This window comes from Entelurus aequoreus, linkage group LG09 (genome assembly GCF_033978785.1).
Source record: "Entelurus aequoreus isolate RoL-2023_Sb linkage group LG09, RoL_Eaeq_v1.1, whole genome shotgun sequence".
Classification (NCBI taxonomy): Eukaryota; Metazoa; Chordata; class Actinopteri; order Syngnathiformes; family Syngnathidae; genus Entelurus; species Entelurus aequoreus.
Genome location: NC_084739.1, coordinates 66,191,999 through 66,212,118, shown reverse-complemented (window position 1 = coordinate 66,212,118; position 20,120 = coordinate 66,191,999). Strand labels below are relative to the sequence as shown.

The 20,120-nt window shown below is 35.3% G+C and overlaps 1 protein-coding gene across 1 annotated transcript in view; it reads left to right on the top strand.

The window, feature by feature from the left end:
- Positions 1 to 20,120, top strand: part of ebf3b (EBF transcription factor 3b) — a 459,151-nt gene that overhangs the window by 12,447 nt on the left and 426,584 nt on the right. The window contains exon 2 of the mRNA XM_062059192.1: positions 3,143 to 3,303. Within this exon, the coding sequence (XP_061915176.1) occupies positions 3,221 to 3,303 (83 nt within the window). The 5' untranslated portion in view covers positions 3,143 to 3,220. The remainder of the gene's footprint in view (positions 1 to 3,142; positions 3,304 to 20,120) is intronic.

Here is a 20,120-nt window from a genome sequence, read left to right as displayed (position 1 = left end):
CATAATTAAAACAGATGACAGCCAAATGGACTTTGCTGTTTTATTTTCAATGAAACAATAGAATATACGTACTCATATACCGTATTTTTCGGACTATAAGTCGCAGTTTTTTTCATAGTTTGGCCGGGGGTGCGACTTATACTCAGGAGCGACTTACACTACCGTTCAAAAGTTTGGGGTCACCCAAACAATTTTGTGGAATAGCCTTCATTTCTAAGAACAAGAATAGACTGTCGAGTTTCAGATGAAAGTTCTCTTTTTCTGGCCATTTTGAGCGTTGAATTGACCCCACAAATGTGATGCTCCAGAAACTCAATCTGCTCAAAGGAAGGTCAGTTTTGTAGCTTCTGTAACGAGCTAAACTGTTTTCAGATGTGTGAACATGATTGCACAAGGGTTTTCTAATCATCAATTAGCCTTCTGAGCCAATGAGCAAACACATTGTACCATTAGAACACTGGAGTGATAGTTGCTGGAAATGGGCCTCTATACACCTATGTAGATATTGCACCAAAAACCAGACATTTGCAGCTAGAATAGTCATTTACCACATTAGCAATGTATAGAGTGTATTTCTTTAAAGTTAAGACTAGTTTAAAGTTATCTTCATTGAAAAGTACAGTGCTTTTTCCTTCAAAAATAAGGGACATTTCAATGTGACCCCAAACTTGTGAACGGTAGTGTATGTGTGAAATGATTAACACATTAGCGTAAAATATCAAATAATATTATTTATCTCATTCACGTAAGAGACTAGACGTATAAGATTTCATGGGATTTAGCGATTAGGAGTGACAGATATAGCATGTTCTATATGTTATAGTTTATTTGAATGACTCTTACCATAATATGTTACGTTAACATACCAGTTGGTTATTTATGCCTCATATAACGTACACTTATTCAGCCTGTTGTTCACTATTCTTTAGACATTTTAAATTGCCTTTCAAATGTCTATTCTTGGTGTTGGCTTTTATCAAATACATTTCCCCAAAAAATGCGACTTATACTCCAGTGCGACTTATATATGTTTTTTTCCTTCTTTATTATGCATTTTCGGCCGGTGCGACTTATAGTCCGGAGCGACTTATAGTCCGAAAAATACGGTATATATTATTTATGTTGTCAATGCAAATCTATATATATCTAGAAAGGGTGGTCCTCAAGAGGCAGGCATTTTTTCGGAAGTCTCAAGAAGGTCGGAAATACGAGAGTGTGTGTGTGACAATCATTGGTACTTTAACTTAAGAAAGAAGGACAAAAACAGGATGTCTCTGCAAAAAATCGCAAAGTTTGACATTTATTCCTAAATGGATGAAAAAAGGGAACTTTTGTCATGGATTGGCAACAGGTTGGTGCTTGAACAATGGGTAATTCCATCTACTAATTGTTATTTTTGGTGATACTAAATACTGGTATCATATGTGTATATTTTGTATCTGCTGATGTAGTTATGTCGTACATATACGTCAAAATGCCAAATATCGGTCCAGGTCTACTCCAAAGGACTAAAGAAGTTGTCACTGACAATATATACATAGTATGTACCGTATTTTTCGGACTATAAATCGTAGTTTTTTTTCATAGTTTGGCTGGGGGTGCGACTTATACTCAGGAGCGACTTATGTGTGAAAGTATTAACACATTAGCGTAACATATCCAATCATATTATTTATCTCATTCACGTAAGAGACTAGACGTATAAGATTTCATGGGATTTAGCGATTAGGAGTGACAGATTGTTTGGTAAACGTATAGCATGTTCTATATGTTATAGTTATTTGAATGACTCTTACCATAATATGTTACGTTAACATACCAGTTGGTTATTTATGCCTCATATAACGTACACTTATTCAGCCTGTTGTTCACTATTCTTTAGACATTTTAAATTGCCTTTCAAATGTCTATTCTTGGTGTTGGCTTTTATCAAATACATTTCCCCAAAAAGTGCGACTTATATATGTTTATTTCCTTCTTTATTATGCATTTTCGACTTATACTCCGGAGCGACTTATACTCCGAAAAATACGGTAGTAGTACAGTTGGCACAGTACAGCAAAACTGACAGTTAATATTTAAACATTTGACATTTGACATTTCAAAGAATTTTGAACAGAAAGAATTCATGCACATTAAGATAAATTCCTCAAAATTACAATTAAAAAAATGTTGGCCGGGGGCCGGGCTGTGTATATGCGCACTAATTGACTGAAAGAGCACGCACTTGGCGCGATGATGTCATGTTACCCATGGAAAAATGCATTTTTAGACAATATGATTTGCCTGAGCGGCTAGGAAACTTGTTGCCTTTCCATTAAGAACAATACATTAGTTTTTGGTATAAGTTTGCTGGTTTCAAGAAATGTAATGCCGAGCGCATATCATTACGTCAAGATAACGGCACTAGTGTTTACTTAATTTAAGAATATTTTTCAACATATTGAGCAAAAAGGTTTTTTTTTTTTTTTCCTACCAAGAAAAGTGCACTTGTTAGTAGTGAGAATATACTTATTTTAAGCTATTTTGGGGTTTATTGAGGTTAGCTAATTTGACTTGTTTCGGAAAGTCTTGACAAGCCACATTTTCTTGTTCTATTGGCAGATAATTTTGCTTAGTTCAAATAAAATACCCCTCATTTTTGTATTTTTTTTCCTTATTTTTGAACACTGACTTTTTGCAGTGCACACACACACACACACACACACACACACACACACACACACACACACACACACACACACACACACACACACACACACACACACACACACACACACACACACACACACACACACACACGCACCCATGCTTGGTTCATCAGACAGTTTTTAAAAGGGTTGCTTGGCTCAGGGGCATGAAACTGGGTGCAGACCCAAACACACACACACACACACACACACACACACACACACACACACACACACACACACACACACACACACACACACACACACACACACACACACACACACACACACACACACACACACACACACACACACACACACACACACACAGACACACACACACACACACACAGCAGCAGCAAAGACAAACACAATTAATTATTCAACACTCTCTCCTTTCTTTTTTTTTTTTTCCCTCCACTATTATTTGCCTTGTTTTCGTGTCTCCATAGCGTCCTCCGCCTGGCCAGCTAAAAAAGCCAGGAGGCCCAGCGATGAGCCATCACCGGAGGTGATATGATTCACACGGTATGATTCGATACGATTCCGACGGTGGAGGGTCGCCGCGGGTCGGACATGGCGAAGGACACGCCCCTTCTCCCCGCTGCCTCATGTGAGTCTTTCTTTTCCGTGTGTGTGTGTGCTGTTAAAACCCTCACACTCAGCAACACAAATACAGATACAAAAGGGTAAAACAAGAGTGAAACATCAAAGAACACAAAATACGTTCAAAGAGCTCAGTGGTGCCATTTCTACGTGCAGCTACAAAAGTAAAACACAATGAAAACCCCCAAAATGAGCAATAATAATACATGAAGAGCATTTACAATTGCACCATGCATAGACAATGTCATGATCTGTGGTCTGGATCATGTTTTTGTTATTTTCTGTTAGTTTTAAGACTCCACTAGTTCCTGTTTTTGTGCACCCTTGTTTGTTTTAGTTTCCATGACGACTTATGATTTTCACCTGCCTCTTGCCAAGTAAGTTTTGTCTGTTCATGCCACAGTTAGCGGGTTTTTGCCCCTGTCCATAGTTTATGCTAAGTGTTAGCTTTTGTTTCCTGCGCTAAGTTGTGCCTTCGCCTTGTGCGCCTTTTTGTTTGTACCTATTTGAGAGTCAAGATTAAATCATGTTCCTACCTTCACGCCTTGTCCGGAATAGTCCGATTGCATCCCGGGAGAACAAACTTCGCAGTAAGCTGCGAAAACCCCCCCCCCCCCGTTATGACAGACAAACAACAAAACAAAATGTCACGGTACCAAATTATAATGCTATTAAGGCGACAGTACAATATTATTGTGGTATATGTGCAAAAAATAAATAAAAAAGACTTAAAAATGTGTGTAAAGTGAAGTGGCAGGAATGTTTATGATAAACACATTTACTGTAATTAAACACACACATAATGCTAAAAATGTTCCAATCATATTTATTACTGCAAATATGTACAAAAGCCAAAAGCAGTGAAGTTGTCACGTTGTGTAAATGGTAAATAAAACCAGAATACAATGATTTGCAAATCCTTTTCAACTTATATTCAATTGAATAGACTGCAAAGACAAGATACTTAACGTTCAAACTGGGAAAACGTTGTTATTTTTTGCAAATATTAGCTCATTTGGAATTTGTTTAAAAAAAGCTGGCACAAGTGGCAAAAAAGACTGAGGAAGTTGAGGAATGCTCGTCAAAGACTTATTTGGAACATCCCACAGGTGAACAGGCTAATTGGGAACAGGTGGGTGCCATGATTGGGTATAAAAACAGCTTCCGTGAAATGCTCAGTCGTTCACAAACAAGGACGGGGCGAGGGTCACGACTTTGTCAACAAATGTGTGAGAAAATTGTTCAAGAACAACATTTCTCAAGCAGCTTTTGCAAGGAATATAGGGATTTCACCATCTACGCTCCGTAATATCATCGGAAGGTTCAGAGAATCTGGAGAAATCACTGCACGTAAGCCATGATATTACGGATCTTCGATCCCTCAGGCGGTACTGCATCAAAAAGCGGAATCGGTGTGTAAAGGATATCACCACATGGGCTCAGGAACACTTCAGAAAACCACTGTCAGTAACTACAGTTGGTCGCTACATCTGTAAGTGCAAGTTAAAACTCTACTATGCAAAGCCAAAGCCATTTATCAACAACACCCAGAAAACGCCGCCGGCTTCGCTGGGCTCATCTAAGATGGACTGATGCAAAGTGGAAAAGTGTTCTGTGGTCTGACGAGTCCACATTCCAAATTGTTTTTGGAAACGGTGGACGAAAGAGGAAACAAACCATCCGGATTGTTCTAGGTGCAAAGTGTAAAAGGCAGCATGTGTGATGGTATGGGGGTGTATTAGTGCCCAAGGCACTATATATTACACATCTGTGAAGGTACATACAGGTTTTGGAGCAACATACACTACTAGGGATGTCCGATAATGGCTTTTTGCCGATATCCGATATCCCGATATTGTCCAACTCTTTAATTACAGATACCGATATCAACCGATACCGATATATACAGTCGTGGAATTAACACATTATTATGCCTAATTTGGACAACCAGGTGGTATGGTGAAGATAAGGTCCTTTTTTAAAAAATGAATAAAATAAAATAAGATAAATAAATAAATAAATTTAAAAAAAATTCTTGAATAAAAAAGAAAGTAAAACAATATAAAAACAGTTACATATAAACTAGTAATTACAGAAAATGAGTAAAATTAACTGTTAAAGGTTAGTACTATTAGTGGAGCAGCAGAACGCACAATCATGTGTGCTTACGGACTGTATCCCTTGCAGACTGTATTGATATATATTGATATATAATGTAGGAACCAGAATATTAATAACAGAAAGAAACAACCCTTTTGTGTGAATGAGTGTGAATGGGGGAGGGAGGTTTTTTGCGTTGGTGCACTAAATGTAAGTGTATCTTGTGTTTTTTTATGTTGATTTAATTTAAAAAAAAAAAATAAAAAAAAAAAAGCGATACCGATAATAAAAAAAACGATACCGATATTTTCCGATATTACATTTTAAAGCATTTATCGGCCGATAATATCGGCAGGCCGATATCGGACATCTCTATACACTACCGTTCAAAAGTTTGGGGTCACCCAAACAATTTTGTGGAATAGCCTTCATTTCTAAGAACAAGAATAGACTGTCGAGTTTCAGATGAAAATTCTCTTTTTCTGGCCATTTTGAGCGTTTAATTGACCCCACAAATGTGATGCTCCAGAAACTCAATCCGCTCATAGGAAGGTCAGTTTTGTAGCTTCTGTAACGAGCTAAACTGTTTTCAGATGTGTGAACATGATTGCACAAGGGTTTTCTAATCATCAATTAGCCTTCTGAGCCAATGAGCAAACACATTGTACCATTAGAACACTGGAGTGATAGTTGCTGGAAATGGGCCTCTATACACCTATGTAGATATTGCACCAAAAACCAGACATTTGCAGCTAGAATAGTCATTTACCACATTAGCAATGTATAGAGTGTATTTCTTTCAAGTTAAGACTAGTTTAAAGTTATCTTCATTGAAAAGTACAGTGCTTTTCCTTAAAAAATAAGGACATTTCAATGTGACCCCAAACCTTTGAACGGTAGTGTATGTCATGTAGTAACATTTATAATTTTATGTAATATATACATGATGTAAGTATATATGTAATGTAGTAACATTTATAATAATATGTAATATAAACATGATGTAAGTATATATGTCATGTAGTAACATTCATAATAACATGTAATAAATACATGATGTAAGTATATATGTCATGTAGTAACATTTATAATAATATGTAATATAAACATGATGTAAGTATATATGTCATGTAGTAATATTCATAATAACATGTAATATATACATGATGTAAGTATATATGTCATGTAGTAACATTTATAATTTTATGTAATATATACATGATGTAAGTATATATGTAATGTAGTCACATTTATAATAATATGTAATATAAACATGATGTAAGTATATATGTCATGTAGTATTATTTATAATAACATGTAATATATACATGATATAAGTATATATGTCATGTAGTAACATTAATAATAACATGTAATATATACATAATGTAAGTATATATGTCATGTAGTAACATTCATAATAACATGTTATATATACATGATGTAAGTATATATGTAATGTAGTAACATTTGTAATAACATGTAATATATACATGATGTAAATATATATGTAATGTAGTAACATTCATAACAACATGTAATATATATACATGATGTAAGTATATATGTCATGTAGTAACATTCATAATAACATGTAATATATACATGATGTAAGTATATATGTCATAAAGTAACATTCATAATAACTTGTAATATAAACATGATGTAAGTATATATGTAATGTAGTAACATTTATAATAACATGTAATGTTTATGTGTTTTGCTCATTTTAAGCATATGTATAATAGACTGTATTTATATTATTCACATGTGAATAATGCTGTATAATAGACTGTATTTATATTATTCACATGTGAATAATGCTGTATAATAGACTGTATTTATATTATTCACATGTGAATAATGCTGTATAATAGACTGTATTCATATTATTCACCTGTAAAAAATACCGAGCGTTTATTGTTTATTGTGAGCGAACTATGGTGCTGAATTTCCCCCAGGGATCACTAAAGTACTTTTTATTCTATTCTATTCTATTCTATTCTATTCTATTCTATTCTATTCTATTCGGCGGTGCATTAATTTCAAAAAGGCCTCACAAAGTTAACTCTTTCCTACTAATTATTACTCACTGCAGACTCCATGAGAGCCAACCAACATAGTAAAACATCACTTACTGTACAATGTCTGCTGTCACTGGGATGCCGACTGATGGGATGTTGATATATTTCCGTTTAGATGAAGAATAACTCATAATCTTTGCAAAGAAAAAGGGAGGGTGGAACCGAGCGTCTTTTCATGTCTTCTCGCCATTTCCGCGTCTAAATTGGATGCCAAAGTTGACCAACCATGTCGTCATCATTCTACTAACCAGATGAGAGGCATTATTTATGATATGGAATAAACTTTCACGAGCTCCGAAGCGAGAAAGCTTTGTGATCACGGCGCCGCTATAAATAGTTTGTCTGCGTTGGCGCTTATAATAACAATATCACTAATACTTGTTAATATTCAGGTCACAAAATATAAATGGAGTATTGTTGGCGCTTTTTGGATGGTTATTTAGTGGGCTTTATGGGCGGAGTTAAGGACCTCCCATGAACTCCACTATAAGTTGACTTTTATTGACGTTTACTTATGCATTAGAATGCATTTAAAAAATCCATCTGTCCCCTTTAAAGTGTCACGTAAAAAGAAAGAGGTAATGTACCGGAAAGTTACACAAACCCGGTTCCATATTGGCACTGGTGCCAAAGTTAACGGTAGTACCCGGACCGAAAAAAGAAGGTACTATCGGTGCCTAATTTGCAGACCGACAACAAGTTCTTGGCACTGATATTGTGCAAGTAACGCCCAGTAAGTAAGTAATGTAGCTTTCCTGACGGAAGCACACGGTCTCACACTCTTATTTGCCAACCTTAAAATGTCAACAACACCCCTTATTACACTGCCAGTAGCCACAACACAGCGCTTCCTCACGATACGGGCCAGGTTGCATTCATGAACCCCTGGAGTTATAAGCGTCAGTATTACAACACAAGTGAGTCGTTTTTTTTGCACATTCTCTATGTTCGGTATTGATGCAATAATAATAAAAAAATTTTGTGGATTTTATATACAGTACAGGCCAAAAGTTTGGACACACCCTCTCATTCATTGGGTTTTCTTTATTTTCACGACTATTTACATTGTAGATTGTCACTGAAGGCATCAAAACTTTGCATCAGTCCATCTGGGTGTTGTTGATAAATGTATTTCGCTTTGCTTAGTAGAGTTTTAACTTGCACTTACAGATGTAGCGACCAACTGTAGTTACTGACAGTGGTTTTCTGAAGTGTTCCTGAGCCCATGTGGTGATATCCTTTACACACGGATGTCGGTTTTTGATGCAGTACCGCTTGAGGGATGGAAGGTCCGTAATATCATGGCTTACGTGCAGTGATTTCTCCAGATTCTCTGAACCTTTTGATGATATTACGGACCGTAGATGGTGAAATCCCTAAATTCCTTGCAATAGGTGGTTGAGAAAGGTTTTTCTTAAACTGTTCAACAATTTGCTCACGCATTTGTTGACAAAGTGGTGACCCTCGCCCCATCCTTGTTTGTGAATGACTGAGCATTTCATGGAAGCTGCTTTCATACCCAATCATGGCACCCACCTGTTCCCAATTAGCCTGCTCACCTGTGGGATGTTCCAAATAAGTCTTTGATGAGCATTCCTCAACTTTCTCACTCTTTTTTTGCCACTCGTGCCAGCTTTTTGGAAACATGTTGCAGGCATCAAAATTCCAAATGAGCTAATATTTGCAAAAAAATAACACAGTTTTCCTGTTGGAATGTTAAATATCTTTAATTGAATATAAGTTGAAAATGATTTGCAAATCATTGTATTCTCTTTTTATTTACCATTTACACAACGTGACAACTTCACTGCTTTTGGGTTTTGTATATAATTGAAGTACGTAAAGTACAAGTCTGTTCAACTTGAAATTCACAAAATTTAGTAACATTTTTAAAAAAGGCATTGATTTTTTGTTGTTTTTTTGGTGTATTTTTTTAGTTTTTTGCAAAAATGTTTTAGATTTTTTAAAGAACCGTTTAAGCACCAGCACCATTTTTTTTTAAAGTATCTGTTAAAATGTAATCGATACCCATCCCTTTTCACTAGTTCACTTATTTTTACGTTGGTGTCACAAAAAGTAGAACTACAATGAAACTGAATATTATTTATATTTATTTTAATCCTTATGGATTTTTTTTGTAACTCAACCGATTTTTAATGCTGACAAAAGAATAAAAAAATGTATCATCGGATTAATCGCACAGAGGCTGTGGATTAATTTTGATTAGTGCTGTCAAATAATCAGATGAATCACATTTTTGAATCATGATTAATCGCAGGTTATTCATCACTTGCATGATTCGAATTAACTTAAAAAAGAAATGGACACAAATAAAATGTTGTTGGAAGCTTTTTTTAAATAAATGATTTAGTTGTTTTACTCGTTTATTTGCTCCATTTTTTTTTTTTTTAAACTAAAGTCCAGTCCGGGTGTATTTTGCACTGACATATTCCAATCCAATCCACTTTATTTATATAGCACATTTCAAAAACCAATAGAAGCTTCACAAAGTCATGCACAGAAGTTGAGAGATACATACTAGGAGAGTCAGTAATATAAAACATTTAACTATTAAGAAAGTAAATACATAAAATAAAATAAAATCGACTACAATCACACAACTCTCATGCTGGTTTAAAAAGCCAAAGAGTAAAAATATGTACTTTTTTGTCATTGATAAAAGGAGTCCTTTCTAGTTAAAGAGATTTAAAAACAAACAACAACATTTTAAAATGAACTGGGAGCCAGTGAAGGGATGCTAAAATGTGCTGTTTTTTAGTGGCAGTTAAAAAACAGTATTTTGGACTAACTGCAATCAAGCTTCATTCCAACGTAGAGGAACTTGCAGTAGTCGTTAAAAGATCAAACTGATTAATATTTTGCTAAAAGTCTAAGACGATAAAAACTAGATCTACAACGGAGTTAATCTGATGTTCCAATTTAAAATCATTGTCGAACTTAAAACCAAGATTTGTGACTGTGGGTTTTAAATAAGGCATCCGGGGGTTCAGGTCACTGGGGGGAGCATTCTGTTATACTTTTGAGTCAAATAAAATAATTTCCGTCTTGTTCTCATTTAAGTTTAGAAAGTTGACATGCTTTTATGTCCTCAAGACAATTTAAAAGTGATTTTAAGCATGTGTCACTTTTCTTTTTTTAAAGGGACAAAGATTTGCGTATCATCCGCAAAAAGATGATACGATATACACTACCGTTCAAAAGTTTGGGGTCACATTGAAATGTCCTTATTTTTTAAGGAAAAGTACTGTACTTTTCAATGAAGATAACTTTAAACTATTCTTAACTTTAAAGAAATACACTCTATACATTGCTAATGTGGTAAATGACTATTCTAGCTGCAAATGTCTGGTTTTTGGTGCAATATCTACATAGGTGTATAGAGGCCCATTTCCAGCAACTATCACTCCAGTGTTCTAATGGTACAATGTGTTTGCTCATTGGCTCAGAAGGCTAATTGATGATTAGAAAACCCTTGTGCAATCATGTTCACACATCTGAGAACAGTTTAGCTCGTTACAGAAGCTACAAAACTGACCTTCCTTTGAGCAGATTGAGTTTCTGGAGCATCACATTTGTGGGGTCAATTAAACGCTCAAAATGGCCAGAAAAAGAGAACTTTCATCTGAAACTCGACAGTCTATTCTTGTTCTTAGAAATGAAGGCTATTCCACAAAATTGTTTGGGTGACCCCAAACTTTTGAACGGTAGTGTATATTTTTTTTAAATGTGTTGAATGGGCAGGATGTACACTGACTACAGGATTGGTCCTAGGACAGGCCTGGGCACTTATTTTGACTCGGGGGTGGCCAAATTTAGAGAAAAAAAAGGTGTCTGGGGGCCGGTATATCTGATTTTTAGGAACACTAATACAAAACCTCACAATAATGTGTGATTGAAGGCTAAAAAACATTATGACAGATCGCCTTAAAAAATAAAATGGAATTTTAATTTTTTTTTACTGAATGAGACACCCATGAAAATAAAGAATGTGGAATTTACAATATTAACTATGAAGAATAAAACACTGAATATTGACAACATATGAACGTCACACCCCCTCTCCATCCACATATTTTACAATGAACAAAAATTCAAACAAACAGCTAAATATGAACACAAAGGGTAAAGAAAATCCACCTACAATCTGATATATGTGATATATCACTAAGCTTTAGAACTTTGTTGTAAAAATCTCCTTCCGCGTCTGTCCCTGACACCCACATTTCAGGCTGACACTCTGGAAACACTCTGTGGAAACGCTCCCCACCCGCACTGCTTGGTGCCTCGTCTGAGCTGCTGTGACTTAGATGACCATAGTAACTCATTAGATGACCATAGTAACTAATTAGATGACTATAGTAACTAGTATATCATGCAAAAGTGCAGATTCCAACCATTGAAATACTTTGTATAGTTCAATGTCTACTAAAACATCACTGCACATCATAATGGCAGCTTATTGTTTACATCTTAAAAATCTAAAAACAATTATTTGGTAATGTCCGGTGGGCCAGATTGAAAAGCTTAACGGGCCACATGTGGCCCCCGGGCCTTAATTTGCCCAGGTCTGTCCTAGGACATATTGACCTGATCACTGACTGTATCACAACCCGTGCCGCCTCTCATGTTAAAGGAGCATGCACAGTCATAATAAATTGCTGATTAACCTGCGTATATGCATGATTAATGTCCGATTGTTTGGTGATCACATGAGTTAACTCAGGGGTCGGCAACCCAAAAGGTTGAACGAGCCATATTGGACCAAAAATACAAAAAACAAATCTGTCTGGAGCCACAAAACATGAAAAGTCTTATATAAGTGTTATAATGAAGACAACACATGATGTAAGTGTCTATATTAGCTATATTAGCCTACTTAAAAATTACTTTAAAAGTCTTATATAAGTGTTATAATGAAGGCAACACATGATGTAAGTGTCCATATTAGTCATATTAGCCTACTATCAAAATGACTTTAAAAGTCTTATATAAGTGTTATAATGAAGGCAACATATGATGTAAGTGTCTATATTAGTTATATTAGCCTACTATCAAAATGACTTTTAAAGTCTTATATAAGTGTTATAATGAAGGCACCACATGATGTAAGTGTCTATATTAGCCTACTATCAAATGACTTTAAAAGTCGTATATAAGTGTTATAACGAAGGCAACACATGATGTAAGTGTCTATATTAGCTATATTAGCCTACAATCAAAATGACTTTAAAAGTCTTATATAAGTGTTATAATGAAGGCACCACATGATGTAAGTGTCTATATTAGCCTACTATCAAAATGACTTTAAAAGTCGTATATAAGTGTTATAACGAAGGCAACACATGATGTAAGTGTCTATATTAGCTATATTAGCCTACAATCAAAATGACTTTAAAAGTCTTATATAAGTGTTATAATGAAGGCAACACATGATATAAATGTCTATATTAGCCTACTATCAAAATGACTTTAAAAGTCTTATATAAGTGTTATAATGAAGGCAACACATTATATAAATGTCTATATTAGCCTACTATCAAAATGACTTTAAAAGTCTTATATAAGTGTTATAATGAAGGCACCACATGATGTAAGTGTCTATATTAGCCTACTATCAAAATGACTTTAAAAGTCTTATATAAGTGCTATAATGAAGGCAACACATGATGTAAGTGTCTATATTAGCCTACTATCAAAATGACTTTAAAAGTCTTATATAAGTGTTATAATGAAGGCACACATGATGTAAGTGTCTATATTAGCCTACTATCAAAATGACTTTAAAAGTCTTATATAAGTGTTATAATGAAGGCAACACATGATGTAAGTGTCTATATTAGCCTACTATCAAATGACTTTAAAAGTCTTATATAAGTGTTATAATGAAGGCAACACATGATGTAAGTGTCTATATTAGCTATATTAGCCTACAATCAAAATGACTTTAAAAGTCTTATATAAGTGTTATAATGAAGGCAACACATGATATAAATGTCTATATTAGCCTACTATCAAAATTACTTAAAAGTCTTATATACGTGTTATAATGAAGGCAACACATCATGTAAGTGTCTATATTAGCCTACTATCAAAATGACTATGTGTCGCAGGTTGAAGCAAATCTTCGTTGACAGAAATGTTGTAATGTAATATTTATTCTACATATTTTTACAACATTAGAAACCATTAGTACATCAGAGGCTACTCAGAAGGTGAGATAACTCCTGGAAATGACTGGCTTTTAATGGCCAAAGGTATAGATGTGTGTGTCCAAGTTAAAGCAAGCTAGGTAATGTTTGCTGTGGTCTGGAACAACAAGGCACACAAACAACTATCAGAAATGCAGCCAATATTACATACAGATAATGTGTCATGAGACATGCAAATTTAAATTATATACAAGAGGATAAAAGTAAAGGAAAATAAATGAGCTCAAATATAGCTACAAGTGAGGCATAATGATGCAATATGTACATACAGCTAGCCTAAATAGCATGTTAGCAGTGATTTGCAGTCATGCACTGACCAAATATGCCTGATTAGCACTCCAACAAGTCAATAACATCAACAAAGCACATTTGTGCATTCACGCACAGTATAAAATGTTTGGTGGACAAAATGAGACAAAGAAGTGGAAGATTGTACATGTAAACAAACTGTTGCGCCACAGTCCACACTATGGTGAGTTTAAGAACCGCCGAAATGAGTAGGACAAAACCATGTTCACCAAATAGTGTCATCAGTGAAGCGTACACACACACATATTAAACAGTGGGCTTTATAACAGGTTTGTGTCATGTTTGTCCTCAAAGAAAAAACATACTAAAACAAAAAATTATTTCCCCCACCCCATCTTTTTCCATTTTAAGTCCTTTTTAAAAAAAATGCTCCACTAAAGAGTTAACTCGTTATTTTTGACAGCCCTAATTCTGATTCATCTCGGCTAAATACCATCCATTTGTAAACACAAATCTTTACGAAATGGTGTTTCATTTTGCAAATAGACTCAAGAAAAATCACATACAAATGTAAAAAAATACAAACAAAATCAGACTAATAATGATGATGACTAATCTGCATTAACGCCTTCAATTTAACAACCTTATTTTCTTGCCTTTAGTAGTAGTGTGTCTTCATCGGTGCACTTACAGTGTGCTAATGTGTGCACTAGATGGCACTATGGCACTTGTTATTATTCAAGCCTCATTTCCACTTTGGCAGGATGTGATGGCGACACACACACACACACACACACACACACACACACACACACACACACACACACACACACACACACACACACACACACACACACACACACACACACACACACACACACGCACACACACACACACACACACACACACCTGCAAAGTGATTGGTGGTAAAAGTATCATGCAACATCTCATCATTATCTCCCATTTAATTGAGTTTACGCCGCATGTTTTTCTTCGAGTTGACTTTTTCCTGCGGTTTTTCTGCAGGCTTAGTTGGACATCACGGCGTATATATTCTGAAGAGGAGAGAGGGGGTGAAAAAAAAAATAAAATCAATGAATCACACTGAGGAGAAATATTAGAGGCGGATTCCTTTTGCAGAGAGCATGTCCTTGTAAAGCGATCACATTGTAAATAAGATAGGTTAAATTGCACTTGTAGCTCGCCTTCAAACAGACAGGCCTAGTCTCCCGGGGTGGTGTTTGGAGGATTGTGGGGGTGCTCGGAGAGGCTCGGCCTTCTAATAATGCCAGCAGACAATGAGAATCCCTGCTCATAACGCAGCCCCCCCACCCCCCGCCCTGTATGGACCCGGTATTGGGGGGCTTAGCAGCTAATAAAGTGGCAAGTCTTCAAATCCATGTCAGAGGAGCGCGGCGCCACAGGGACCTTTCATAACACTTGTACGCGCCGGGTTCAAGCGCAGTGTAAAGGTTACACGTCGGCGTCGTACCTGATGGCTCGCCGTAAGCCCTCGCACATTTTCCAAGGCCGTGTTCCTCATTTGAACGAGCGCCACTGAATAACTGCATTTTTGGTTTAAAAGACAGCAGGGGGGAAGGGGGGGGGGATGAATGTTTGAAAGGTGATACAAAATTGACTGTGTTCATGTCGGACGTGAATTAATCAGCGTGCGGGGGAGATTTAACCGCAGCTCTCGGAGTGTTTGCCCCGAAAACCAGTGAAATGTGCGAAATTCTGTATCCCAGAAATATTATGTTTCCCCTACTAACTTTTTATGTGATTAATAACATGAGTCCGCATTCTCAAGTTTTGTTGTTGTATCTACAGAATAAAACACATGATGTTAGTACATCAATTGGGGAAAATATAGAGGGGGGACACATTTTAAGGCAACACAGAAATATGCTGAAATATTACGTATCCCCTACTAACTTTTTTTGCTATTAACAAAATGAGTCCAAATTCACAAGTTTTGTTGTTGATGATGCTAAGTATCTACAGAATAAAGCACATGCTGTTAGTATGACATTTGGGGAAAATAAAGGGGGGGGGGGGGGCAGATTTTATGGGAGCACAGAAATATGTTAAAATATATACTAACTTTTTATGTGATTAATAACATGAGTCCGAATTCTCAAGATTTCTTGTTGTATCTACAGAATAAAACACATGATGTTAGGTAATCTATTGGGGAAAATATAGGGGGGGACACATTTTATGGCAACACAGAAATATGTTGAAATATTATGTATCCCCTACTAACTTTTTATGTGATTAATAACATGAGTCCAAATTCACAAGTGTTGTTGTTGTATTTACAGAATAAAACACATGATGTTAGGTAATCAATTGGGGAAAATAAAGGGGTGGGGGACACATTTTAAGGCAACACAGAAATATGCTGAAATATTATGTATCCCCTACTAACTTTTTATGTGGTTAATAACATGAGTCCAAATTCACAAGTGTTGTTGTTGATGATGCTAAGTATCTACAGAATAAAACACATGCTGTTAGTATGACATTTGGGGAAAATAGAGGGGGGGGGGACACATTTTATGGCAACACAGAAATATGTTAAAATATATACTAACTTTTTATGTGATTAATAACATGAGTCACAATTCTCAAGACTTCTTGTTGTATCTACAGAATAAAACACATGATGTTAGGTAATCAATTGGGGAAAATATAGGGGGGGACACATTTTATGGCAACACAGAAATATGTTGAAATATTATGTATCCCCTACTAACTTTTTATGTGGTTAATAACATGAGTCCAAATTCACAAGTGTTGTTGTTGATGATGCTAAGTATCTACAGAATAAAACACATGCTGTTAGTATGACATTTGGGGGAAAATAGAGGGGGGGGGACACATTTTATGGCAACACAGAAATATGTTAAAATATATACTAACTTTTTATGTGATTAATAACATGAGTCCAAATTCACAAGTTTTGTTGTTGTATCTACAGAATAAAACACATGATGTTAGGTAATCAATTGGGGAAAATATAGGGGGGGACACATTTTATGGCAACACAGAAATATGTTGAAATATTATGTATCCCCTACTAACTTTTTATGTGATTAATAACATGAGTCCAAATTCACAAGTGTTGTTGTTGTATCTACAGAATAAAACACATGATGTTAGTATGTCAATTGGGGAAAATATAGGGGGTGGGGGACACATTTTAAGGCAACACAGAAATATGCTGAAATATTATGTATCCCCTACTAACTTTTTTTGCTATTAACAAAATGAGTCCAAATTCACAAGTTTTGTTGTTGATGATGCTAAGTATCTACAGAATAAAGCACATGATGTTAGTATGACATTTGGGGAAAATAAAGGAGGGGTAGGGGGGGACAGATTTTATGGGAGCACAGAAATATGTTAAAATATATACTAACTTTTTCACATTTTATGGCAACACAGAAAAATGCTGAAATATTATGTATCCCCTACTAACTTTTTATGTGATTAATAACATGAGTCCAAATTCACAAGTGTTGTTGTTGATGATGCTAAGTATCTACAGAATAAAACACATGCTGTTAGTATGACATTTGGGGAAAATAGAGGGGGGGACACATTTTATGGCAACACAGAAATATACTAAAATATATACTAATTTTTTATGTGATTAATAACATGAGTCCAAATTCTCAAGATTTCTTGTTGTATCTACAGAATAAAACACATGATGTTAGGTAATCAATTGGGGAAAATATAGGGGGGGGGTGGGGGGGGACACATTTTATGGCAACACAGAAAAATGTTGAAATATTATGTATCCCCTACTAACTTTTTATGTGATTAATAACATGAGTCCAAATTCACAAGTGTTGTTGTTGATGATGCTAAGTATCTACAGAATAAAACACATGCTGTTAGTATGACATTTGGGGAAAATAGAGGGGGGGACACATTTTATGGCAACACAGAAATATACTAAAATATATACTAATTTTTTATGTGATTAATAACATGAGTCCAAATTCTCAAGATTTCTTGTTGTATCTACAGAATAAAACACATGATGTTAGGTAATCAATTGGGGAAAATATAGGGGGGGGGGGGGGGGGACACATTTTATGGCAACACAGAAAAATGTTGAAATATTATGTATCCCCTACTAACTTTTTATGTGATTAATAACATGAGTCCAAATTCACAAGTGTTGTTGTTGATGATGCTAAGTATCTACAGAATAAAACACATGCTGTTAGTATGACATTTGGGGAAAATAGAGGGGGGGGGGGGACACATTTTATGGGAGCACAGAAATATGTTAAAATACATACTAACTTTTTATGTGATTAATAACATGAGTCCAAATTCACAAGTTTTGTTGTTGTATCTACAGAATAAAACACATGATGTTAGGTAATCAATTGGGGAAAATATAGGGGGGGACACATTTTATGGCAACACAGAAAAATGTTGAAATATTATGTATCCCCTACTAACTTTTTATGTGATTAATAACATGAGTCCAAATTCACAAGTTTTGTTGTTGATGATGCTAAGTATCTACAGAATAAAGCACATGCTGTTAGTATGACATTTGGGGAAAATAGAGGGGGGGGGGGATACATTTTATGGGAGCACAGAAATATGTTAAACTATATACTAACTTTTTATGTGATTAATAACATGAGTCCAAATTCACAAGTTTTGTTGTTGTATCTACAGAATAAAACACATGATGTTAGGTAATCAATTGGGGAAAATATAGGGGGGGACACATTTAACTGCAACACAGAAATATGTTGAAATATTATGTATCCCCTACTAACTTTTTATGTGATTAATAACATGAGTCCAAATTCACAAGTGTTGTTGTTGTATCTACAGAATAAAACACATGATGTTAGTACATCAATTGGGGGAAATAAAGGGGTGGGGGACACATTTTATGGCAACACAGAAATATGCTGAAATATTACGTATCCCCTCTTAACTTTTTTTTGCTATTAACAAAATGAGTCCAAATTCACAAGTTTTGTTGTTGTTGATGCTAAACTCGTGATGTTAGTACATCAATTGAGGAAAATAAAAGGGGGGACACATTTTATGGCAACACAGAAATATGCTGAAATATTATGTATCCCATACTTACTTTTTTGCAATTAACAAAACAAGTCCAAATTCACAAGTTTTGTTGTTGATGATGCTAAGTATCTACAGAATAAAACACATGATGTTAGTAGGACAATTGGGGAAAATATAGGGGGGACACATTTTATGGCAGCACAGAAATATGCTGAAATATTGCATATCCCCGACTAACTTTTTTTGCAATTAATAAAATGAGTCCAAATTCACAAGTTCTGTTGTTGATTATGCTAAGTAGTTACAGAATAAAACACATGATGTTAGTACATCAATTGGGGAAAATATAGGGGGGGACACATTTTATGGCAGCACAGAAATATGCTGTATGACATTTGGGGAAAATAGAGGGGGGGGACAGATTTTATGGGAGCACAGAAATATGTTAAAATATATACTAACTTTTTATGTGATTAATAACATGAGTCCAAATTCACAAGATTTCTTGTTGTATCTACAGAATAAAACACATGATGTTAGGTAATCAATTGGGGAAAATATAGGGGGGGGGGGGGGGGAGACACATTTTATGGCAACACAGAAATATGCTGAAATATTATGTATCCCCTACTAACTTTTTATGTGATTAATAACATGAGTCCAAATTCACAAGTGTTGTTATATCTACAGAATAAAACACATGATGTTAGTATGTCAATTGGGGAAAATATAGGGGGGGACACAATTTATGGCAACACAGAAATATGCTGAAATATTACGTATCCCCTATTAATTTTTTTTTGCTACTAACAAAATGAGTCCAAATTCACAAGTTTTGCTGTTGATGATGCTAAGTATCTACATAATAAAACACATGATGTTAGTATGACATTTGGGGAAAATAGAGGGGGGGTAGATTTTATGGGAGCACAGAAATATGTTAAAATATATACTAACTTTTTATGTGATTAATAGCATGAGTCACAATTCTCAAGATTTCTTGTTGTATCTACAGAATAAAACACATGATGTTAGGTAATCAATTGGGGAAAATATAGGGGGGGACACATTTTATGGCAACACAGAAAAAT